This window comes from Myotis myotis, unplaced genomic scaffold (assembly GCF_014108235.1).
Source record: "Myotis myotis isolate mMyoMyo1 unplaced genomic scaffold, mMyoMyo1.p scaffold_m19_p_18, whole genome shotgun sequence".
Lineage (NCBI taxonomy): Eukaryota > Metazoa > Chordata > Mammalia > Chiroptera > Vespertilionidae > Myotis > Myotis myotis.
In genome coordinates, this window is record NW_023416322.1 from 35,056,908 (window position 1) to 35,081,651 (window position 24,744).

Here is a 24,744-nt window from a genome sequence, read left to right on the forward strand (position 1 = left end):
ATCCAGGCTCTGCCACTTATTATCTATGTAACTTTTATCAAATGAAATTGACCTCCTGGTATCTTAGTTTCATTATCTTGAAGCTGAGGGTAATGGTACCTCCTCACAGGTTGTTTATGAGGATTAAATGAGCCAGTTCATAGATTGTGCTTAAAACAGTATAGCTAGGCACACCATGAATGTTGTTACACAAGAAAGAAAGGCTGCTTGTTACTGTTGCTTATGATTATTGCTTATTCAAATGTCATTTTCTTTCCCCCCCTCAGTGAGTTCTCTGGTGATGTCGATAGCCTGGAACTGGGGGACATGGTCGAGTACAGCTTGTCCAAAGGCAAAGGCAACAAAGTCAGTGCAGAAAAAGTCAACAAAACACACTCGGGTAAGTTACTCAGTCTATGTTTTGGGTGAGAAATGAGGGATAATAGGCTGGGAGAGGGAGCAAAAAAATTCAGTTGTTCTGGATCAGTGGTTCCCCAGCTGTGTTCCCCAGATCCAGCAGTATCCCCTGGCCACTTTAGAAATACAGGCTCTCTGACCCCACCCAACCTTCTGAAACCCTGGAGATAGGCAGTCTATTTTAATAAACCCTTTGGGGTGATTCTGACGTACACTGAAGTTTGAGAACCACCGTTTTAGATATTTTAGATTATTTGCTTTATTTTCAATTCAATCTCTCTTTTAAAAATAACTCCAAGATATAAATCTTCCCAGGGTTGAGGAGAGGGGCATTCCTCTAGAAAACCGTTTTGGAGAAGGATGAGTCAAACTTAAGAAAATCCTTGCTATTTTAGCACCTCCAATTTTTTTAAAGGCCTGCACTTTTGACTTTTATCTCAACTCCCCAAATAATACTTTCTCTTGTTTAGACCTAGAGAAATGACAGCCAAGGATGTTCATTTCTGTTCAATAAATATTAAGTGCATGCTATGTTTTGGGAATGGGGGGCGGGGAGAGCAGCAAATAAATCAGCAACTCCTGTTCTTTGGGATTTATACTTATAACCCCTATTACAAGCAAATGGAGATGCGTAAAATATTGTATGTAGTATGTTTAGAAAGATAGTAATACATATTGTTAATATGAAATAAATCAGGACTGTATGTGAGTATTGGGGTTGCCATTTTAAAGACCAGGGAAGGCCTCACAAAAAAAGTGACATTTGGTCACCTGAAAAAGGTGAGAGAACAAGACATGTTTTAAATATGTATATTTGTTAGTTCCTTAAACAAATTAACTTATTTTAATAGTAGTTTAGAAATAGCTGGCAACCAACCAATCTTTTTTTTTTTTTAATCTTAGAGAAAGGGGAGGGGGAGAGAGAAAAAAATCAGTGTAAAAAAGAAAAATCAATTGGTTGCCTCTCACCCACACCCCAACCAGGAATCAAACAAGAAACCTGGTTATGTGCCCTGACTGGGATCAAGCTCGTCACCTTTCGGTGAGATGCTCCAACCAACTGAGCCACCTGGCTAGGGCAACCAGTCATCTGTTAACATTTGTTCTGATGATTTCTCTCTCTTTCCTCTGAGCTAGAGTATAAATAAAATTGTAGAGTGAGATATATACACACTTCTGTTTTGTAGTGAATGGCATTACTGAAGAAGCAGATCCTACCATCTATTCTGGTAAAGTCATTCGCCCCTTGAGAAGTGTTGATCCAACACAGACTGAGTACCAAGGAATGATTGAGATCATGGAGGAAGGTAAGAGCATCTCTGTCAGATTGCAGTTTACCTTACTTTGGATGAGCACTTTGAAGATTTAAAAATGTGATGCTTTGTGTTACAGTTGTTTCCAAATTCCTTAAAAACTGAACTAAGGAAAGTGACTCTCCTCCCCATGCCTGGCTTTTATTTTCATATCTCTGGGAATGAGATCAGCCTGGGTTTATGTAGTAAACAAATGACTACTGTGTGAACATATCACTGATAAATGTGCACCTAACTGAGTTATATTGAAATAGACCGAGAACAGAATCGCACACTTAAAAAAATGCATTTATTGTCTGTGATAACCAAATATTCACAATCGAATTGATTTAGTACAACTTTATAGTTTTTCTTTATTATTCACTGGTTATTTACATCAGTATTAACACATTCCTCTAATTAACCATTCAATTATATAAATATTTTTGCTTCCTGTAAAAGTTCACTATATCTATTCCTTAATACTTAGGGCTCCATTGGGAATTTTACGAACTACTTGTCTCTAAGCCAAGACTCCCTATATTTTCCACTTTCTGCTTTTTTCTCCCCATCTTTAGTAACTCCCTGAATTCTGATGCCACGCCTCACCACAAACAGTTACCACCCAAGAAGATCCACTTTGTTTGTAAAATAAGTTTGCAGTAGAAATGATAGTAGGGAACAGTGAATAATTAGTTTAGCAAAATTACCAAAATAATTGGGTTGATGAGAGGGTTTGAAATTCCAACCAAAGATGATAGCCTGGCTTACAAACAGGAAATCTTGCGTTGTCTGAGTCAGAGAGAACATAGACTGGGGAAGAGTAGGTCATAGAGAGAAAGAAATGAACCTGCATAACATGTTCCTTTACCTCATGAGGTTCTTAGGAATTTGTGTTTTACGTAGAACCAGTGCCCCACTGCACACACCTCCAAATATGAGTTCATTTTATAGCAAACCAGTCTTTTAAACTAATGCCATGATGATACCATACCCCGAAAAGGGCCTTAGGGACATGGGCAGCTAACTCGTGAGATAATATCAAATCACCCTTCTTCCCTCTCTAAATGCCCCTTTTACTTCCTTTTGCATTCCCAACCCCTCAATCTACTTATTTTTCAACACTGGCTATAGGATATATAAAACTTTTCTGAAACCTCTAAGCCTAGAGATTTCTGAAACTAATCAGTTCACATTTTCCCACTTGATGGTGAGAATAGTTCTTTTCTTATTTAGGAATACATCTGTAACTCGGTGTAAGATAAGACCTTGAGCTTTGGCGTCGGAGAGACCTAGATCTGAACACCATCTCTTCCACTTCTAGCTGTATAACTTCGGACAAATTACTTAAATCTTCCCTAGCTCAGTTTCTTCATCTTTAGATGAGGATAATATCTTCAACCTCAGAATAAGATTAAATATCAATCCATATAAGTTTGTAATATTTGGTAGTTACTCTTAATACCACTATATCCGACCAACTGCCTCTAAACCTTCTGCATGACTTGATATTAGAAGTATCTCCTCAAGGTTTTCGACTCTAAAATCAAGAGAATGGTTAAATGAAATTGCAGTTCTGAAGCTTCTACTTCCACCTGCATTTTTTTTCTCCTTTTCTCCACCTTTCTTGGTTCAGTAGATTCACCATTCAGGTGAATTGAGAAGCAGCTGGACTCTTTGGCCCGGTTTTTATCCATGACCTTCAGCCAACATTTTACTCTAGGGCAGACCTCAGCAAATATAGTGGTTTGTTTGTTTAAATATATTTTTACTGATTTCAGAGAGGAAGGGAGAGGGAGAGAGAGAGAGAGAAACATCAATGAGAGAGAAGCATTGTTCAGCTGCCTCCTACATGCCCCCTACTGGGGATCGAGCCCGCAACCCAGGCATTTGCCCTTGACTGGAATCAGACCCGGGACCTTTTAGTCTGCAGGCCGACGCTCTATCCACTGAGCCAAACCATCTGGGGCTGTGGGTTTTTTGGTTTTTTTGAAACACAACTGACCACTCGTTTACATATAAGGTGAGCAAAAGTGGGTTTACAGTCATGAATATGTGAAACACAGTTTATTGTATTTTCAAACAACTGTAAAACTACCTCTGCCCATCCCTGTATTGTCTTTGGTAGCTTTCTGACTACAACAGCAAAGTTGAGTAGTTGTGATTTATAGAATGACCTATAAGCCTAGAATATTTACCATCTAGCTCTTTTATTCTTTAATCCCGAGGAATACTCTTTATTGATTTTAGAGAGAGGAAGGCAGGGAGGAGTGAGAGAGAGAGCGAAACATCAATGTCAGAGAGAAACATCTATTGTGCCCAGACTGGGGTTGAACCTGCAACCTGTGTATGTGCTGCCCTGACCGGAATTGAGCCCGCAACCTTTTGGTGTACAGGACGGTGCTCTAGAGAGAGTGTGCTGAGCCCTGATTTAAGAAAAAGGTGCCTGTTGATTTGAGGGTGTCAAAATCAGAACAAAGAAAGGAAGTAGAATGGCAAAGAAATTTATTTACATTGTCTTTGCATGTACCTGGCTTACTGTTTTAATACCTAGTTGAGTATGGGTCAGGAATATTTTGGTTGGCTCATAGGTGACCTTGAGAAGAAGATAATCCAGGGGATCATATTAGCAACCCTTAGTGCTTAAAAAGCTCAAATATTTAGGTGATGAGATTGTAAGTGATAGTATTATTTTTAATTGCATAAATGTCATTTAAAACTGTTCACTCGCTATTAAGGTAATGAGCTACAGGCTCTTGTTTGCTTTCATTGTAGTATTTTGGATTTCATTGAAGCTTTTAAAGTAGGATATCTCAGGGTCAAAAAAAAATACTTTTTGGAACCTTTTATAAATTTATTAGGATCATCAGCAGAGGGCTGTTGTGAAATATTACCTTTAGTCTTTGTACCTTTTTCTCCCTACAGGGGATATGAAAGGAGAGGTCTATCCATTTGGCATAGTTGGAATGGCCAACAAAGGGGATTGCCTGCAGAAAGGGGAGAGTGTCAAATTCCAATTGTGTGTCCTGGGCCAAAATGCACAGACTATGGCTTACAACATCACACCTCTGCGTAGGGCCACTGTGGAATGTGTGAAAGATCAGGTAAGTGGCAGTATTTCTGCATCTGAAATTGATCCTTTTATGAATTGGTAACCAAACCTTGAAATTTTTTCAGCCAAGGGAGATTCATCAACATTCATCTGGTTTTTAATTCTACTTTACCCTTTTTTCAATAATTTGAGCTAGCCTATATAAACATGAAGAAAACTACATTAGGCGGGGGGGGGGGGGGGGGGGTGATACTAGAAAAAAAAGTATTGATAACTAACATTACATGATGGGGAAAATAAACTTAGAGTGGGATTTTCAGAATAGAAAGATTTAAAGGTCAGAGATTCTTTTGTAAGCCACACAAGGAAAGAAACCATGTGTAGAAGTGTTCATAAAATAAGCTTTAGGGCAAACAAATCTATTCCTGGTATTGAGATCTCAAGAAAATCCCTCTGAGTCCAGGACATTTTTAAATATCAGTATTGTAAATAAAATATTTTGTATGGCTGTTTTTTTTTAATACCATAACCTAGCTTAATAATTCTGGAATAGATGAAAACAATGCATATATTTATGTAACAGCTCACTAAAGATTTTACATTATTCAAAAATTTAGCTCATATATGAGGCACAGGGCAGCCTTTCTACTTGTTTCAGCCAGGCTATAATAGGGCAGTGATTTCAAATTTATATTTCTGCCCTGGCAAGTTATGCTGACTTACAATGCTGTTACGTTCTAGCACAGGCAGCTGAACTGGAGCATCAGTATTAATACCATGTTTTGTAAACCCCTTCTTGTTAGGGTAACACATTGTGCTTCATTCAAAGTGAGGCACTCTACCACTGTGATATGTATTTTTGTTTTTAAATTTCAGTTTGGCTTCATTAACTATGAAGTAGGAGATAGCAAGAAGCTCTTTTTCCATGTGAAAGAAGTTCAGGATGGCATTGAGCTACAGGCTGGAGATGAGGTGGAATTCTCAGTGATTCTTAATCAGCGCACTGGCAAGTGCAGCGCTTGTAATGTTTGGCGAGTCTGGTGAGTTTTTCTTGTTGGATTAAAACAATCTCCCTGGACAACTTGCAATCTCTTCATTATCACATTTCTTCACTTTTCCATCTCTGCTTTTCTTAATTTTCTACTGCCACTTGGTTATTTCTTGGTACTTTGTGTCTTTTACCTCTATTCTTCATTGTGTAAACTTTTAGTTCCATAAATCTGACCCAGTGGAATATTAATTAGGCACTTGCTATATAATAGGTCTTAAATATAAAATGATGATGTAGTCCTTGTTCTTAAAGGATTCTGCTTAGCTTTTTTTGTGTGGGTTTTTTGTTTGTTTGTTTTTCCATTAAGCCATTTCTGAGTTATATGGTGCTTAAAAGTCTAATTTTATAGATTAGCAGTTCTGACTCTGTGTTTTTTTGTTTTTGTGTATGAGTTTTTTTTAATAACATTGTTATCATGCTAGAAGCTGGGAGTCTCTGGAAATATTTCTTTATTTATAACTCTTCTAAGGTTTTTCACATCCACTACCTTGTTTTATGTGTCTGTGAAACTGGTCTTTCTGGATGCAGACCAGTCTGGGGATGACCGTCACCCAAACGATTCTTCCAGCTCCTATGCAGGAATAAACCTTGAGTTGGGAATAAAAACATAAAGAAACTTGTCTGTCCTGTCTTGCCAGCTAGCTAGCTAAATGAGGCAAGAGTCCCCCTCATTAAAACTGAGTCACTTGGGTAGTTAGGTGGAAAATACACTCCTCTCTAAGTACTTGCTTCTTCCCACCACGTGTTGCTGCTTCTCACTTCTTGACTTGGTTACAGCGAGGGCCCCAAGGCTGTTGCAGCTCCACGACCTGATAGGTTGGTCAATCGCTTGAAGAACATCACTCTGGATGATGCCAGTGCTCCTCGCCTAATGGTTCTTCGTCAGCCAAGGGGACCAGATAACTCAATGGTATGAGGGTATACAAGGCTTTGGGGGAGGGAAGGTGGTGACGTGACAGACCAGCATGATACTTGAGGTCCTATTTTAGCATATCTCAGAGCGCTTACGGAGCATTAGTATTGCTTATAACTAGTTAGGACTCCTTCCCTACATATTGGTTCAGTCCCCAACATAATGGTTGCTTACCAGTAAGAAGCACATTTCTTTGTTTTCCTGATACTTTGAACTTAGTTGTAGATAATAGATCAGGAGGGCTTACTATGTAAGATTTCCTCTGAGAAAAAACTGGTAGTGGTTAAGATGATGAAAAGTAATGCTTTTGAAGTTCACTTTGGAATTGTGAATGTGCTGTGATTGTCATACCCTGAGGTCATTAACTGCAATTTTATTTTTTCACAGGGATTTGGTGTAGAAAGAAAGATCCGTCAGGCTGGTGTCATTGACTAACCACATCCACAAAGCACATCATTAATCCACGATGATCAAGTTGGGGGGATTCTGGTGAAGGGTTCTGAATATCTCCCTCTTCATCCCTCCCCAAAATCTGGAATACTTATTCTATTGAGCTATTACACCAGTTTTAACACCTTCCTCATGTTATGTTTAAAAAAATAAATAAATTTAAGAAAACCATTTTAAAATTATGCACAGTTGCAGCCTGGAAAACTTAAGGTGGCGCCTTGTAGTATCAATTTTAGGAGCTTTATTTGGTGCATTTAACGCAACTGGTAATTGCAAAATCCACTTCGCCCGTGTAAGTGAAAAATATAGACTGTTACCTTGTTGGCTGTATGAAATTCTGCACTTGATATTTAGCATATATTCTACCTTCATTACTTCTGGCAAGATGTCCTGCCTTAGCACTCAGTTGCATTCTTTTCCTTTTCTTTCCTGTTCATTATGCTTTAATTCTGAGGACCATATGAGGGTAGGCTATATTAAAAAATTTAAAAATTTGTATAGGCAAACCATTTTCTTAAGTTGATGGCCAAATGTTAAAATGTTATTTTTCATATCATTTATAATCTTGTCACAGTCCACTTAAACGAATTTTGGGTAGATTTCAATGAGAATTATCTTCCAAAGTAGTTTTTTTTTTTCCCTTGGGATGGGGTGGGGGGTAAATTTTCCACAATTAGTATGTGTGGTGCAGAATTTCATGCAAATGAGGTGTGCCAGCAGTGTGATAATTTAAACGTATTTAAACGACGAATGCACAAACTTGCTGCTGCTTAGATCACTGCAGCTTCTAGGACCCAGTTTCTTTTAATGATTTAAAACAAAACAAACAAAAAAATAAAAAAATTGTGCCTGAAATGAATCTTGTTTTTTTTATAAGTAGCCGCCTGGTTCCTGTGTCCTGTAACATGCAGGCACTTGACCCTTGGTGTAGCTTCTGTTCAACTTTATATCACGGGAACGGATTGGTCTGATTTCTTGGCCCGCATCTTGAATTGGCCACACGCAGGATCCCTGGCCAGTGGACTGGAAGCTTTGTCTAAGATGACAAGGGTCAGCTCAGGGGATGTGGGGGAGGGCGCTTTTATCTTCCCCGTTGTCATTTGAGGTTTTGATCTTCTCTGGGTAAAGAGGCCATTTATCTTTGTAAACACAAAACATTTTTGCTTTCTCCAGTTTTCTGTTAATGGCGAAAGAATGGAAGCGAATAAAGTTTTACTGATTTTTGAGACACCAGCACCTAGCGCTTTCATTATTGAAATGTCCTGAGTGGGAGGGGCGGGTTTGGGTGCGGCCAGCAGCTTGACTCTCGGGTCGGAGGCCCACGTGGCCGGGGCGGGGACTCGGGAGCCGGGGCGCCTACTGATTACGTAGCGGGCGGGGCCGGAAGTGCCGCTCCCTGGTGGGGGCTGTTCATGGCGGTTCCGGGGTCTCCAACATTTTTCCTGGTGGTGGTTCTAAACCCGTCCGCAGCGGAGGCACCGGAGCTTGAGGTGAGGCTCCGGCGTGTGTTGCGTTGGGCTAGGAGCTTGCAGGCGTCTGGTTATTGGCGGAATCCGCGAGCAGAGACAAAGGCCCGGGGCGGGGGTCCTTGGTTTCGAGCCCCACGGGGAGATCCTGCGGACAGGTGGGGGACTGGAAGGGAAGGGCGGCCTGACGGCAGCCTGCCCCCCGCCGCCGCCGCCGAGAAGCCTTGCGAGAGGAGCAGGAAGGGGGTTCCTGTACCTTAGGCCGAGGGCGGGGCCCTCGGGCTGTTGAAAAATAGATGAGGTGGGGGTAGCTCGAAGACGAATTCAGCATCCCGAGACCCACGGTCACTCGTGGTTTTGCATTCCTGAATCACTGGGAACCGAGCGGAGGGTCACGTGCATGGGACCGATACATTTCAAACGCCGGTTTTAGCCACTATGGATTATAGAAAGCTCTGAAGCGCTGTAGAGGTGGCTCTCCGGTTAACCCTCATTGCTGCTTTCCCGCAGGTTCTTGCTGCTGTGAAATGACCGAGTACAAACTGGTGGTGGTTGGAGCAGGTGGTGTTGGGAAAAGCGCGCTGACGATCCAGCTAATCCAGAACCACTTTGTAGATGAATATGATCCCACCATAGAGGTGAGGCCCAGCGGCAGCCCGCTGCCCCTGCCTCTTTTCCTTCCGTTTACCCTCGCCCTTACCCTTTAGCTAAGGGAATCGACAGGAAAGAAAGTGGAAAGTTATTTTGGGTACTGCGTTCAGTAATACATAAAGCAAAGCTTTCCATGTGTGTGGACAAGAGTGCATTTTTATGAGCTGCTGAAGATTTTCTAAAAAGTTACAGTTCTGTAAACTTGCAAACTCAGTGTTGGTCTCATTTAGTTTCTTCGTATATGACAACTCTATTTTAAAAAAAGCACAGGCCATAGGTAGAGCGATTGTCTGAATAATATAGCAGGATGGAGGTAAAGGATTCAGAGATCTGGTTGTTCTGCAATTGTAATTTCTTAGCTCGTTGAAGCAGCCAACACTGTGGTTGGAGTAGAAAGAACATTTTGAGTCACTGTGCTTAAGATTTCAGTCCCTGTTTGCATTTTGTTTAGTTATGTGATATTGAGCAATCACTTTCTCTCTCTCAGCCTTATTTTCTTCATCTATTAAATTACTATAAGCTTGTCCTGCCTACCACACAGGGATGAAGTGGAAAATCAAATGTGTTTAATTTTTTTTGTGAATGGTAAAGCACTGGATAAATGGTACTTATTTAAATGGGACTTCATGTTAAAGATTGGCTTCAATGAGTGGCAAAATACACCCTTTCGGTAAAGGGCCTTGTAATTTTATTCAATTTAGAAATGTGTAACTCTAGAGATTATCGTGTTTTAATCCACACCCTGGTCTTCCTACCACTCAGCCAGTGGGCGTTTAATGCAACCTAACTCTAATATAACCTTATTAAAAATTATTCATTAGTTCTTCTCAAAACTTTATTTTAGGCTTAACAGCTTCAGTGATAATAGAACCTTTTAATATTTTTCAGAGTTTTAGTTATTGCTGGGTAATTTACATACAGTAAAATACGTAAATGTTATATCTACAGCTCAGTGACTTTTTAAACATATATATACTTACATAATAACCACCACTCAGATGAAAAAATATACTATTTCCTATGCCCCAGAGAGTTCTCAAATGCCCTTTCCAGCCAGTAAACTCTCTTACCCTGCCAGGAGATAACCACTTCTCTGACTTCTGTTATCATAAAATAGTTTGACTAAAACCTATCTTCATAATTTTTATTTTGCTCATCTTAGAACAGACACTTAACTATGTTTTATGCTCTAAGAAGTTTTGGTGATGTAAATTCTATTTAATTTGAAAGTACAGTCCTGCAATTAAGTGAGTTACAAAGGAACTAACTGATTAATGGGCTGGGAAATTAGGTTGAATTCTGTTTTTGGAGCCAGATCTTTTACGAAGAATGGTGAGGTTATTTTATTTGACTTGAATTCCCAGGATTTAAGTATTAAAATGCAAGTAAAAATGTCTGCCTTCGAGCCCAATTGAAAGTGTTTTTATATGATCTACTTAAGAAATGAATTATATCTTGTTTGTAACCTTTAGGAAATTGATTGAGGATTATTTCCCAAAGGTACAATCTGCCTTGATGAGAAAAAATAATTTGGTATTATGACCTTGTTTGAAATGAAAAGTATTTGTGTTTAGTCATAAGCACAAGTGGCACTGTAACCAGGGCCAAGTTCTAAATTGGTGGAGGTCTGTTTAGAATTTTAAATGTCCAATAAACAACTCAAATACGAAACGTTCAGTGCACACCTTAGTGACATGCACTGGGATTAACCCCAGTCCAACTGCAGTGGAGCTGCCTTTTGAATGACCACATTTGTTCACCTTTTCCAGGAACTGAGTGTTCACATTTTCCTTTCTGCAATATAGGATTTGGGATATTTTTCCTGGGAAAACATTAAGTATTTTGTTTGTAATTGTGTATTAGCAGTTTGAGGGACAAACCAGAGAGAGAGAAATGGACTTGGGTAGGAGCTTGCTTAACCTGGGCAGTAGCATTGCATTTCCTGTGATTTTTAGTAAAAGTGGAATCTCCCTCTCCCCTTTCCCCCAGGATTCTTACCGAAAACAGGTGGTTATAGATGGTGAAACCTGTCTATTGGATATACTGGATACAGCTGGACAAGAGGAGTACAGTGCTATGAGGGACCAATACATGAGGACAGGAGAAGGCTTCCTCTGTGTATTCGCCATCAATAATAGCAAGTCATTTGCAGATATTAACCTCTACAGGTACAAGGAGCGTTATTGTTTTCTGAAAGGATGATCTTTAAGCTTTGTTCTGAAGCTTTGTTGCGGGGGGGTGGGGGGGGGGTGGGCAGGGGGCGGTGAGGACGCCACACTAGGAATGATACAGCTTTTTTCATTACAGGAAGAGTTGGTTTTCGTTTTTTTTGACATTGAGAATCAGAAAGTTAATGCTGGAATTTATTTTATGTACTATACCATGGCTAGAATGTGTGATAGTGAATCAAGGAAGCTTGCTAGTGGGAGTGATTGCGAACTAGAGGTGTTATTAGATCACAAAGGAATTTCAGAGAGGAAAACGCCTGAGAAACATTGTTCAGTAAGTCATAGAGGTCATGATAGGAAGAAACATCTGGGGAGTAGCTAAAGATGAAAGCTGGGCTAAGGAATGTAAAGATTGTCTTTCTCTGTAAAACCATAAAGTTTCAAAGCTCAATTGGACCATAAAAAAAGAAAACAACGTTCTGATTTTACAGAATCAGAAATATGTCGTTTATTAGGGTTTTGGAGTCTTAACTGTTACTAGTAGCAGAGCCAGGAACAAAACTCCAAGGTTCCTTTTCTTAGCTCCATATTATTATTATTATTATTATTTTAAAATATATTTTATTGATTTTTTTACGGAGAGGAAGGGAGAGGGATAGAGCGTTAGAAACATCAATGAGAGAGAAACATCGATCAGCTGCCTCCTGCACACTCCCTACTGGGGATGTGCCCGCAACCAAGGTACATGCCCTTGACTGGAATCGATCCTGGGACCCTTCAGTCGCAGGCCGACACTCTATCCACTGAGCCAAACCAGTTAGGGCTATTATTATTTTTTTATTATGTTTTTATATTTTGTTCTTTATTGTTTCAGATACAGGGCGAGAGAGAAACATCGATGAGAGAGACATATTGATTAGCTACCTCCTATGAACCCCCCACTGGGATTGAGCCAGCAACCCAGGGATGTGCCCTAACCTGGAATCAAACCGGGACCTCTTGGTTCATGGGTGGACACTCAACCACTTAGCCACACCAGCCGGGCACTCCATATTCGTTAAGCAGAATAATGTAATGGTTAAGAATATAGATGCCTGGGTTGAAACTTGGCTCCATCATCTATTAGCCATGGGACTTTGGGGCAAACTACTGAAACTCTGTGCCTCAGTTTCCTTATCTATAACATGGAGGTTATAATTTCTACCAAGAGTTGTGAAAATAAATGAATCGATAAACATGAAATCGTTCAGAACGGTGACATGCACATAGTAAAAGCCTGTGCAAGTGTTGTGCCTACCACCTTGAGTCCTGGCTTCTGCCCTGTCCGTATGAAGAAGTCTGCTCACAGAAGCAAACTAGTCCCAAACTGAATTCAGTGGGGTTTTTTTCTCCTAAACCTGCTCTACTGTCTTCCACTTCCTCTCTGGAAATAATAGCGGTACTTAATAAAAATGCCCGGCACTTAGCAAGCATCTAATACTTGCTGAAATTCTAGAAGTTATTTTTCTCTTTAGGCTGTCTTATCCCTTAGCATAGGCTCCTGCCATTACCCCCACTGTCATGCATTTCAGGTGCATGGTTGTGTACGTAATCCAAGCGTGGAGTCTAAAGCAGTGCTGTTCAGTGTGTGGTTATTTCAGTTAACTGAATTAATTAATAAAATTAAATAAAATTGAAAAATCAGTTCCTTGGCCATAGTACCCACTGACTGACTCAGTGTTCAGTAGCTCCACGGGACTAGTGGATATAGTTGGACGTGACAGACGTAGAACATTTTCATCATTGTAAGAAGTCCTACTGGACAGTGTTGGTCAAGAGAATCTGGAGCATTCATTTCCAAACTGCTCGGTGTCTTAAATGTCACTGAAGGAAGTGCTGTCAGTTGGGAGTTCCAGAACCGTTCATAAGAGCAGTTCTGGTGTCTTCTATTTTTTATCTTGACTCCCAGCTATAATTTTGTTTGAAGGAAACATTTGGACACCACCCATGTAGAGAAGTGGGTAGACTGTCTTCCATTAAATGCCATCGCTCTCAAGGGAATCTTAAGTTATTTAGAGGCAATGAACTTTACTTTTTGCACTTTGGATCTTAATCTAGAGTATGATTCGGAGTTGCCAATTAAATCCAGAGCCAAGGTCTGGAGAATCAAGGAGCCTAATAAGGACATGTCAAAGTAGACTAACCATCCATTTCCACTAGAAGTTGAGCTGGTACTTGGCTTTCCTCTAGCTGCTGAATCAAGCCTAAACCAGTCTCATTATGTAAGGTCTTTTGTAAACAGTGGGGGGAGGGACACTCACTACTAGAAGCTAATAGACTAGATAAAACTTGCTAGGTTTCTTTTGCTCTAGCTGTTTATTCCTTCCAAAAGGCTTATTCTTATAACATATTCCTTTTTTCAGGGAACAGATTAAGCGAGTGAAGGACTCAGACGATGTACCTATGGTGCTAGTAGGAAACAAGTGTGATTTGCCAACAAGGACAGTTGACACAAAACAAGCCCACGAACTGGCCAAGAGTTATGGGATTCCATTCATTGAAACCTCAGCCAAGACCAGACAGGTAGAGTCCAGCTTCCCGCACCTGGCAAGGGTTTGTTGAAGGCAGGAAGGTTTGATTGATTGACTCTTTGCTAGAGCTCTGATCCGCATTCTTTGTTGTTACAGATTTGTAATAGTGTTCTATTTTCATCTTTGCTTTAAACCCAAAATGAACTTGTTAATATCCTGGTGTGACATTTATACTCCTGCATTAACATGCACAAATAGGACTAAAATGAAGACCTTTGATTCAAGATACTTACAAGCATTAGTCTTTTCTCCAACACCAGCCACTCCTTATGGTTTTAAGTTCTTCTGAACGGAATCTTTGCATCAGGTAGTTCTGTATGTCCCACATTACCAGTTTTTCTTTGCTGGAATGTTAATTTTGCAAAATGTGCCATTTGTATATCTGTCTCTTAATGTGGTTCAATAGAAATGCTAAATTCAGTGTCCTCTTTCTACACCACTCTATTTTATCAGTTAATGATTTAATCATTGGAATGCTAAATCCACATAAAGAAGTGAGAGAGAGAGAGCTTACAACTTGGATTGTGTCCTTTAGGCTGTCTTTTCATTTTCTTTTAAAGGGTGTTGAAGATGCCTTTTACACACTAGTAAGAGAAATACGTCAGTACCGAATGAAAAAACTCAACAGCAGTGATGATGGGACTCAAGGTTGCATGGGGTTGCCTTGTGTGGTGATGTAACAAGGTGAGCATGTGGTCTCTGGGCATAATTACAAACTGGGCAGTTTGGCGGAGTGTTGCTATTATTTTTTATGTTGTAATTTACCTGATAATCTCTCGCTTACAACTATAAAATGTTTCCCTTACAATGCCCCTCCTGAGAGTATTGAGGTCTAACCTATTTGTTAAACATTATTTTACAGAAATGGTTATTTGTCAGTAATATTAGAAGACACTATTTATGAAATGTATGCATACCACATTCTTGGCACTGACCAGGAGTTTGAGGAATCACTGCATTAAAACTAGATGATAATGACATGGTGTGTCTTTTTTTCTTATAGATACTTCTAAAGTTCTAGCATCAGAAAAGAGCCACTGTCCAGGTAGGACCCGTTGGGAAGTGAATGGGTCATTCATACTGATTTCTTCACCTGGTGTTTCTTACACTCTCTGGTGACATTTACACACACGTTCCATCTCGTTTCAGCTGCACTGACGCCCTGGTCCTGACTTCCCTGGAGGAGAAACAAGTATTCCTGTTGCTGTCTTCAGTCTCACAGAAGTTCCTGCTACTTCCCGACTCTCCATAGATCAGTACCATGTTCTCTATCTGAGAAATTCTCAGAATAACTACCTCCTCACTTGGTTGTCTGACCAGAGAAATGAACCTCTTGTTGCTCCCCAGTATTTTTCCACTCTGGGTTCTCCCCAAACACCTCTGCCACCCCAGGTTTTTCATCTGAAAAGCAATTCGTGCTCTGAAACAGAGAACCAACCACACTGTAGACATGAAATTCTCTAGAAAACAATGTCTTGAGCTCTAATGTAGCAACTGCTGGTGATTATCTTTTTTTTCTTTTTACTTGGAACTTGGAACTATATTTGGGGGCGGGGGGATGTCATAAATTACTGTTTTGCTGAGAATATAGTTAATGTTGGTGTTTGGTTTGTTTATAATGTTATCAGCTATAAACTGGCATCTGCTCTGTATTCGTAAATACAAAGGTGAATACAGACTTTGGAGTCTCTCGTACTCTTCTCGACTTTCATGCAATTAAATCTAACTTTCACAATGAAGTGCCTTTTTCCTAGAAGTGGTTTGTATACTTCAGTGGAGTGGATGTTTAAAAAACCATTACACGTGGAAATGAATGCCTGATTTATGTGTGTGACCTCTGCCTTTGAGGGAAAGATGTGCCGATACAGTAGCAGATGCCATTTCTTACCTACATGAAGTTGGCTTTGACCTGTTTTTAGGTTCTCCCAAGAGAAAGATGAAACTGGAAACAATTATATTTCATTTGTTTTTTTACCTGTGCTCCTCTTTTTTTTGTAGGTTACTAACTATGAAATGTATGTAATTTGTTTCTTCTAGCTTACTGATAATCGGTGAACTTCCATTTGTATTTAAATTTGGGTTCTATCAGAAAGCTCTACATTTACAGGTGTGCAAAATTGTAAACATTGGATGCTGTTTTATTTAATACTGAGATCAATGATTTTCAAGTCTCAGACATAATATATTAAGAGACACACTTTCAGTACATATCTTGGTATCTTAGTGATGTATATAATTGCCATCAGTCACCTTTTCACCCCACCCTCCATCCCTCAGCTGCAGTTTGATTCATTATTTCAGTTGATAAAGCATGGTGCTAAATGGGCCAGGGTTACCGCTTCAGACGTGAGCAAGCCCATTAGCACCACAGAGGGAGAAGAGCAGCTCTTCCACGGTTGCTCCTTGCACCAATAACCTCGGCTGGTAGTTTTGCGAATGTATGCTGTTATCCTGCAAGGAAAGAATAGGTCAGCTCGCACAAGTCCGTTATCATGACCGAAAAGGCTTGGTACCCTGAGGAGGGTCAGCTTAGCAGTCTTCAGAAACCAAGTGTCTAGACCAGCCGTGGGCTAACTACGGCCCGCGGGCCACATCCGGCCCGTTTGAAATGAATAAAACTAAAAAAAAAAAACACCGTACCCTTTTATGTAATGATGTTTACTTTGAATTTATATTAGTTCACACAAACACTCCATCCATGCTTTTGTTCCGGCCCTCCGGTCCAGTTTAAGAACCCATTGTGGCCCTCGAGTCAAAAAGTTTGCCCACCCCTGGTCTAGGCTCTCTTTCAGCCACCTGGAAACTAAATGTAGCCAATATTTTTGTCATTGTGTTTCTTAGAATGAGGGTACCTCCGATCGAAATGTTTTAAAATTTTCTTGACTCATTATGTTCTTTGAAGAGTTGAAGACGAGGCGTTGCTGAGTTAGTCTGCATACGAGCTATCAGAAGCTGAGTGTGCTCAGAGCAAGAAGCTGTTGAATTGGAATTGCTGTGAAGAAAGGAATGGAAACCATAATGAATTGTTCGTTTTGAGGATTTGGGAAACTTGGCTTTTCCATTTGCAAATAATATCCTGGTAATTCTAATGAAAAATAGACTTAGGTAACTTCTGATAAAAGCCTAATTCCAGAAGGGTCACTTTCTGCTCTGCTCTTTTCATGTGTAAATACTTACGAGGTCCTCTGTCTTCCGGTATGAATTTTCACTTATTACACAAACTCCACATGGCCTTGAAGGGAGTCCAGAAGAGAGGAAGCGCTCTATACTGTGTCCAGAGTTTAATGAACTCAGAGAGCCGTGCTCCTGCGTGTTCGTTCCGAGTTTTCACAGTGCTGTTGACACCTGGTAGCAGGAACTTGCTGCTGCTTTGTTTCTGCTGCTTTTGGAGCATTGCTCTGTCATTTTTCTTTTTCTAATATATGTTTATTGATTTCAGAGAGGAAGGGAGAGGGGGAGAGATAGAAACATCAATGATGAGAGAATCATCAATCGGCTGCCTCTTGCACACCCCTTACTTGGGACCGAGCCCACAACCCTGGGCATGTGCCCTGACTGGGAATTGAACTGTGACTTCTTGGTTCATCGGTCAAGGCTCAACCACTGAGCCACACTGGCCAGGCAGGCACTTTGTCGTTTTTCTTGAGGCCGGATTGAGGCTTGTTACCTCAGTTGCCCTCATTTGTCCTTGTCTCCCTCTTCCTCCTCTCGTGTATGTTACTGACAGTATGATTCTTTTTCTAATGTCAAATTAGGGGGAAGGATAACTGATTTGTGGCTCTTGTGCCCATAGCCTTTGTATGTTCCCATAGCCCTTAACCCATAGCCCTTATCATTCTCTCAAGTATGTTGTAAGCACAGAAGTATCTAAATGGGGCCAAAATTCAGACTTGAAAATGTTCTTTTAATAGCTTCTTAAGAAGTTACATTTAGGTGTGAATTTTGGCACAGTAGAGTGACAAAGTTACAGTTAAATGCTGAAAAGCTTCAGTTAGTGTGGTATAAAGTGTGGTGTTTAGAGTATGTTTGTAATTGCTGAAAACAATTCTAATGTACCTCAACATCTGAATCTCTGCCCCCAAGTTAAGTGCCTGGCCAGCTGTTGTAAATTACACATTACTTTGTTTTTTAAAGGTTGCATGTTCAAGAGCGTGAAAATATGATGTTCTGTGTAAAGGCTACCACGCCTACCCTGTTAAGTGCTGTATTTGCTCCAACAGCTTCCTGTAGAATGTTACTTGCTAATACGGTATCATACTTGTTACAGTTTCCACTTCAGGAGTGAAATGGGTAAAATTGTTCTCATGTATTTTAGTGGGCCCCGTGTTTAGTCTGTTCATGGTCCTTTAAACTGCTGTGAATTTTTTTGTCTTGACTTGAAATCAAGAATAGAGAAACACTTTAAAGAGATATTTTGTTTTTTTCCCATTCCAGAATTGCTGAGCATAATCATATTTTGTTTTACATTTACAGTCATGAACCCTTAAGCTGGCAGCTACAACAAAGAACCAAAAAATGGTGCACGCAGTCTGCTTCTTGTAATTCATCTCTGCTAACAGGTTACAAGAAACAGGGTTATTAATTAGGGGAAATATTTTATTTGGGTTGTTTTCATAAACAAGGGACTGTAACTTTGTACATTGTTTTACATCTTTGTTGTTTCTTTACGCAGTCCAGTGTGCCACAATTATTTGAAGGTGTTCCCTGTGAGAATTGTTTGAAAAGTGTTCTTGTTATAAAAGTAGTTGTAGATATATTTCAAATATAACTGGTGATTTTTAAAAGCCTGAGTACTGACCTAAGAAGCAATTGTATGACTTCTACTCTGGAAGGAAGGGATCTCAATGGGTGTTGTGTGACTTCTATATTTCTGTGCCATCAAATATAGGTCAAATAATTGATTGTGCAATTCTGCTGTTTAAACGGCAACTATTGGCCTCCGTGGCCCTAAATGAAAGGGCTGATATTTTAAGTTGCCTATTTTATTGTAAATTAATCCATCTAATTTTTAAATTTTTGGTTGAATGTTTTTCTTTTCAAATGTTTAAAAAATAAAAACTGGAAGTTCTTTGCTCAGTTATCATTTTTCCCCACTAAAGTGCCTTTATTGAAAGTTAATATTCATGGCAAACTTTTGAATGTGACGGTGTTGGAAGACCTGAGTTCCTCATTTGATCTCAATCTAAAATGTCAAAGCGTGCTTTAAATGATTACTTGGGGGTGATTCACAGCCAAATGATTCATAGCTATATGTCACATTCTCTCACATTAATATGAAGTGCTTAAAACTACCACTGGAAATCTTTTGTCCCATCTGCATTACTGCATAGTCTACCAATCTTGGTACGGTTGGAAGAGCATTGGTCTAGGAGCCAGAAAACATGGGTTCCAACCATAATTTTCTATTCCAGCCTACAGTGTCCTCATTTATAAAATAGGGAAGTTGAATGAGGATATCTCAGATTTCCCAACCCTAATTAATGACACATGTTTATAAAAGAATGCTATCAAACTTAGGCTTCTCCACCCAACCCTGGAACACTGATCATCAGGACCTTGGTTTATTCTACCAAAGGCTTCAATTTATTTTTTTATTTTTTTTCCTTAAAAGGGGAATAGGGAGGTGATAGTTAATATTTGAACTGAATTGAACTTAAGGAAACCAAATGTAAGTGACAAATACTGTTTATACAGGAGGCTACCATGAAGAGTATAAAATGCATGTGAAAAAGAAGCAATCATGGACTTTGTGTATGTAGGACAGATTTCCCCCTTAGATCAAGCACTGATGCTACATAGCAGATATTTTCTTCTGCTGATACTTGACCCCCCAATATCTGAGAAAGTAAAGGTTTTCTTTTGATAAGAGCTGCTATTCTGCTCAGCAAAATGAAGCTGCAGCCCTGGCTTGTTTGGCTCAGTGGATAGAAGGGTCCCGGGTTCAATTCCAGTCAAGGGCCTGTACGTCGGTCACAGTCTGCTCCCTGGCCTGAGCCCTGGTTGGGGCTCATGCAGGAGGCAACCGATCATTTTTCTCTCACATCAATGTTTCTCTGTCTTCCCCTCTCTCTTCCACTTTCTCTAAAAGTCAATGGGAAAATATCCTCGGGTGAGGATTACAAAATAGTGAAGCTGCAGAGAGACATGAAAAAGTAGCTAAGAAGCTTGTTTATTTGGAATGTGAGGGGACCTCCTATGTGTCTGTGCTATTAATAATGGGTTCTGTTGTCACCACAAGCAATACTGAAGGTCCTTAAAAGGCCAGCATAGTTGCATCGTTATTTGATATCCATAAATACATGGAAAGGGGCCAAGAGGCTGTGCTAGGGATCATTTTGCAGAGCTCTGCTGAATGATCCATGACTTGAGAGCACAGAGAGAAGGTCCAGGACCCAAATGGGAAGGGTATGCTCGTGGTGCTTTAAAAATACCGCTGGGCAATGAAATGTGGTCCTGTACCTCAATAAAAGCAGACGGGGACTCTGGGAACATGCAGAATGCAGATCTCAGATCCCCTTTGCAGTGCCAACAGGAACAAAAGTTTCAGGTTTGTGAGCTGGAAGTAGACCTAGTGAACTGATCATTCTTATCTGGAGATTGTCCTCATGGCTTCATGCTTGCACCAAAATAGTTTATCTGTTAACCTACTGGAGGGGGCTTAAAACCATATAAATACAGATTACCATGAATTTTTTGGAGGCGTATAAAGAGAGCGAGCACCTGCTATCCTGGGGGTTCATATCAAATGTTTCTAAAGATAGAGGCAGCTACATGCCCCAGGGGAGGGCGTGATTGGGACTGAGCAGTTGCCTGTTGGGTCTTTCAGATGGGGGAGCCTGAAATATTATCCAGGTTAGGAAAAGCAATCTTCTAGAATGGCTGCTGTGGAAGCAATAAAATTGGCACTAATGACACATTCTGTAGGAGCTTGACATATATGAATTACATTGATATTTAGATCTGAAAGAAAAACTCCGTGTTATTTTAAAACATCTTAAAAATAAAGCAATTCACATTTACAACTGAGACCTAACATCGCTGAAGTGAATGGTGGGGTTTTTTAATGAGTGGAATGAAGTTGAAATACATTTTGAAATTAGATAAAGAAACCTCACCGAAACCGGTTTGGCTCAGTGGATAGAGCGTCGGCCTGCGGACTGAAGGGTCCCAGGTTCGATTCCGGTCAGGGGCATGTGCCTGGGTTGCGGGCACTTCCCCAGTGGGAAGTGTGCTGGAGGCAGCTGGTCGATGTTTCTCTCTCATCGATGTTTCTGGCTCTGTCTCTCTCCCTTCCTCTCTGTGAAAAATCAATAAAATATATTAAAAAAATAAAAGAAATCTCAGTTTATGCTTGTTTTATAAATTGGAGGGGTTTGACAATATTAAAGTCCAAGGCTCCATGGAAACAGAAATTATCTATTGCTTTGCAATTTCAAAGTGCTCAAACACCTCACCTCAGTTAATCCTCCACAACAGCCATATAAAATAGGAATGGTCTCCGTTTTACTGATGAGAAACTGAATTCACTATACATAGATGTATGTAACTCAGATTTGAACCCAGGTCTTATGATTTCAGATCTCATGCTCTTTTTGGTTCCTTAGTAGTTTTCAAACCATGCCGCTCAAAGCCCCAGGATTGTCATAAGGGAGATATTTGAGAAAGTCTGTGTGTGTGTGTGTGTGTGTGTGTGTGTGTGTGTGTGTGGGCGGGGGTGTTCCTCTTCCTCCCCAGCCACGCCCCCCCCCCCCCCCCCTTCAATGGAAGCAGTTCCACTTTCATCACTGAGGCCTCCATTCAAGATTTAGTTTGAAAATTTCCTAAGTTGAAGTTGAAGTACCCCTTGACTTCACCAATCTACACCTACAGCCATCTATCAAGCTGGGAGTCACTATACCGCCTCCTCATGTCTAGTCCAGAATCCCCTGTCCTCTGGGCACAATGATGGTTAGTGCACAGCTAACCAAAGTGAGGCAGCACATGAGACAGCGCGGCTGGAATCCCACCACTGCCACTTCCGAGCCGTGAGACCGCAGGCAGGCAAATCAATTTCTTCTTTAATATGTTTGGGTTTTTTAAATTGATTTTGTAGAGAGAGAGAGGAAGAGAGAGGAATAGAAAGATAGAAACATCAACGAGAGAGGAACATCAATGATCTGCGTCCTGCACGCCCCCCACTGGGATCAAGCCTGCAACCCCGCATGTGCCCTGACTGGGAAACCATGACCTCTTGGTTCCTGGGTCCACGCTCAACCACTGAGCCAGACAGGCTGGGCACAAATCAATTTCTTGTACCTGAATTTCTTCAACTGTAACAACATGCAGATAACCGTGTCTCAATTTCTATAATAATAGTACCTCAAAAGACTATTGTGAAAATTAGATGAAATAACATGTGTGTGTTTTTCAAACTTGGAACAGTGCCCAGCACAGTTATTATTGCATGGACCCCATAGCATGCCTCCCTCTCTCTCTTCCCACACAACTTGAAGTTCAGATTGTTTTTTTCAAAGCAAACTGCTGAATTTCAGTTCCATTCAAGAGACAGGAAATAAAGTCAGTTTGTCTCATGGAAAAGGATGAGTCTTATAAATTTGACTTCTTTATTTTTAGGCATGCATGGGAAATTATTACTGACAGGAACATGAAGCTGAATCCAGAAAAAATACCATAAAATTCCACAGTGTAGTTTTACTCCAAACTCAAACTCATTCCTTGGGGATAAGATAACCGTTATACACCTCTAACAGAGACAGAAAAAAGTCCCTAAGCTGCTGCTGGCAACAGGGTTGTATTCCCAAACCAGAAGTTGTCATGAACTTGGACTACCACCCACTGAGGCAACGTAACAAAGGATTAAGCTGATCCCGGAAGTTTATATGAAGGGCAACCAGGAGCCACATAAAACCATGCGGGACAGGGCGATGAGGGGGTGGAGGAGAGCAGTTCAGAGAGGAGGGAGCCAGGCTTCACAGCGGGAGGGAGACCTCCGCCAGCCAGTAGCCAGGCAGAAGGGCTCTCTGAACAAAAGAAGGCAGGCAGCGGTGACCTTGACCCGCGTGCAGCTCATGGCTGTGAAGTGTCGTCTTCCCAGAGAACTTCAGGTTACAGGCATCTCTGACTGGATGAGATAGAAGAAATCTCCCCCTTTAAAAACCATGTTTGTCACTTGAAAACTATGGAATCTTATTAACTAATGTCTCCCCAATAAATTCAATAACATTTTTTAAAAACACACTTGTAAGTTTGTTACTCGGAACTCTGAATGTTCTAAATAATGAGTAGGCCTCCATGTTAGCTCCAACCAATGCCATCTGTCATACACCTGAAATAGTCACATGAACAATTTTTTAAAGACACAGAAAGTAATACCAGGAATCAAACCGTGACCTTCTGGTTCATAGGTCAATGCTCAACCACTGAGCCATGCCAGCCAGGCTACAATTAATATTTTTGAAATACATCTTTGAGTACCTGTATAATAATTTCCTTAAAATTAAGTTGTATCAACAGATATGCATATTTTAAAGGTTTTTGATAAATGTATTGCCAAATTTCCTTCCAGAAAAGCTAAAATTTTAAACTTCTACCAACCACATATGAGTGTCTAATTTCCCCATATACTAAACATTGAGTATTACCAAGAAACTGTTTTTTTTTTTTTTTTTTTAGAATCAAATACACTTCAAATTTTATGGGAAAACAAAAATAAACTGAATTATTTTTTTAAAAAACACGATAGTAGACTATATGCAATCTTAGGAACTCTTCATAGGATAATCAATCATTTTTCTAACCTGCATCTGCTGGAATTCCCAAGAAAACAACAGTCTCCTAAGGTATTTTCATTTTTATCTTTACAAATAAATGTTCTCTTATTTAGGGGTAAACACCCAGAAGAGGTGTTGCTGGATCATATGGTAGTCCTGATCTTAATTTTCTGAGAACCTCTATAATGTTGGAAAAACAAGTTTTGAGTAGATAACTAGGGTATCTGCCACAGATGGAATGGGAAAATTTAAGAGTAACATATAAAGATAAGGCACAATGAGAGAGGAGCAGGTTTGGAGAGGAAAATGCTTGGTTTGGATATATCAATTTGTAGATACCATTGGGCAATCCAGGTGGAAATGTCACAAAAAGGAATTGGACAGGAATGATACATTTATTTTGGTTTAGTAACACTTTATAATGTGCTCCAATATTGCTGATTGAAATATAATTATCATAAAGCTAAGCATTAAAATATTCAGTTTTTGCCAACAAAAAGGCTTGCCCCAATTTTCAATATAAATTAGTTATTTTTTTAAAAAGGTCAGTCAGCCTATGCCCATAATTCTCTTCCAAATCTGAAGTTCCCACCTGTTGCTACTGTCTTGAACATAAGATGTTAATAATTCATCATTTCTGCTGAGTCTTTCTTTACCTAATGGCAGCTATCACCTATTTAGCCATAACTAAGGCTCTGTGTTATCATGGGAAATGCATATTTCGCTCCAGAGACCATTGGCTTTGCCATTTACGAATAGAATGACTTTGGGCAAGACACTTCACTTCTCAGAGCTCTTGTTTTCTTATTTGGGAAGCAGGACTAAGGTACTATTTCCCTTACAAGATCATACTTAGGGTCAAAATAATGTTTGCAAAGTGATTGAGCCAATATATATATATATAAATAAATAAATATACCGAATATGCAAAGTGTTCCCTCAGGAGTTTGACTGACCAGGAGTTT

General features: G+C 40.1%; 2 protein-coding genes across 7 annotated transcripts in view; both read left to right on the forward strand.

Moving 5' to 3' along the window:
- Positions 1 to 8,387, forward strand: part of CSDE1 (cold shock domain containing E1) — a 32,259-nt gene extending 23,872 nt beyond the window's left edge. For all 5 annotated transcript variants that reach the window (XM_036342251.1, XM_036342256.1, XM_036342254.1 and 2 more), the window contains 6 exons: positions 267 to 379; positions 1,584 to 1,703; positions 4,614 to 4,792; positions 5,617 to 5,780; positions 6,569 to 6,701; positions 7,092 to 8,387. In XM_036342251.1, the coding sequence (XP_036198144.1) occupies positions 267 to 379; positions 1,584 to 1,703; positions 4,614 to 4,792; positions 5,617 to 5,780; positions 6,569 to 6,701; positions 7,092 to 7,139 (757 nt within the window). In that variant the 3' untranslated portion in view covers positions 7,140 to 8,387. The remainder of the gene's footprint in view (positions 1 to 266; positions 380 to 1,583; positions 1,704 to 4,613; positions 4,793 to 5,616; positions 5,781 to 6,568; positions 6,702 to 7,091) is intronic.
- A 104-nt stretch (positions 8,388 to 8,491) lies between these two features.
- NRAS (NRAS proto-oncogene, GTPase) lies at positions 8,492 to 19,089 on the forward strand. 2 transcript variants are annotated; one of them, XR_004973274.1, is made up of 8 exons: positions 8,492 to 8,644; positions 9,131 to 9,258; positions 11,261 to 11,439; positions 13,842 to 14,001; positions 14,570 to 14,693; positions 15,013 to 15,054; positions 15,159 to 15,509; positions 18,483 to 19,089. XR_004973274.1 is itself a non-coding variant. In XM_036343252.1 (7 exons), the coding sequence occupies exons 2-5, from the start codon at positions 9,148 to 9,150 to the stop codon at positions 14,687 to 14,689; spliced, it is 570 nt and encodes a 189-aa protein (XP_036199145.1). In that variant the 5' UTR covers positions 8,492 to 8,644; positions 9,131 to 9,147; the 3' UTR covers positions 14,690 to 14,693; positions 15,013 to 15,054; positions 15,159 to 19,089. The 2 variants fall into 2 exon arrangements, 1 of the variants encoding a protein (XP_036199145.1); XM_036343252.1 differs by having other exon boundaries at positions 15,159 to 19,089.
- The last annotated feature ends 5,655 nt before the right edge of the window (positions 19,090 to 24,744 follow it).

Excerpts from the sequence above, each read along its gene's own strand:
- NRAS (XM_036343252.1), top strand. The coding sequence starts at position 9,148 with ATGACCGAGTACAAACTGGTGGTGGTTGGAGCAGGTGGTGTTGGGAAA. Across the intron at positions 9,259-11,260 it reads AATATGATCCCACCATAGAG|GATTCTTACCGAAAACAGGT; the intron begins GTGAGGCCCAGC and ends CCTTTCCCCCAG. Across the intron at positions 11,440-13,841 it reads GCAGATATTAACCTCTACAG|GGAACAGATTAAGCGAGTGA; the intron begins GTACAAGGAGCG and ends TCCTTTTTTCAG.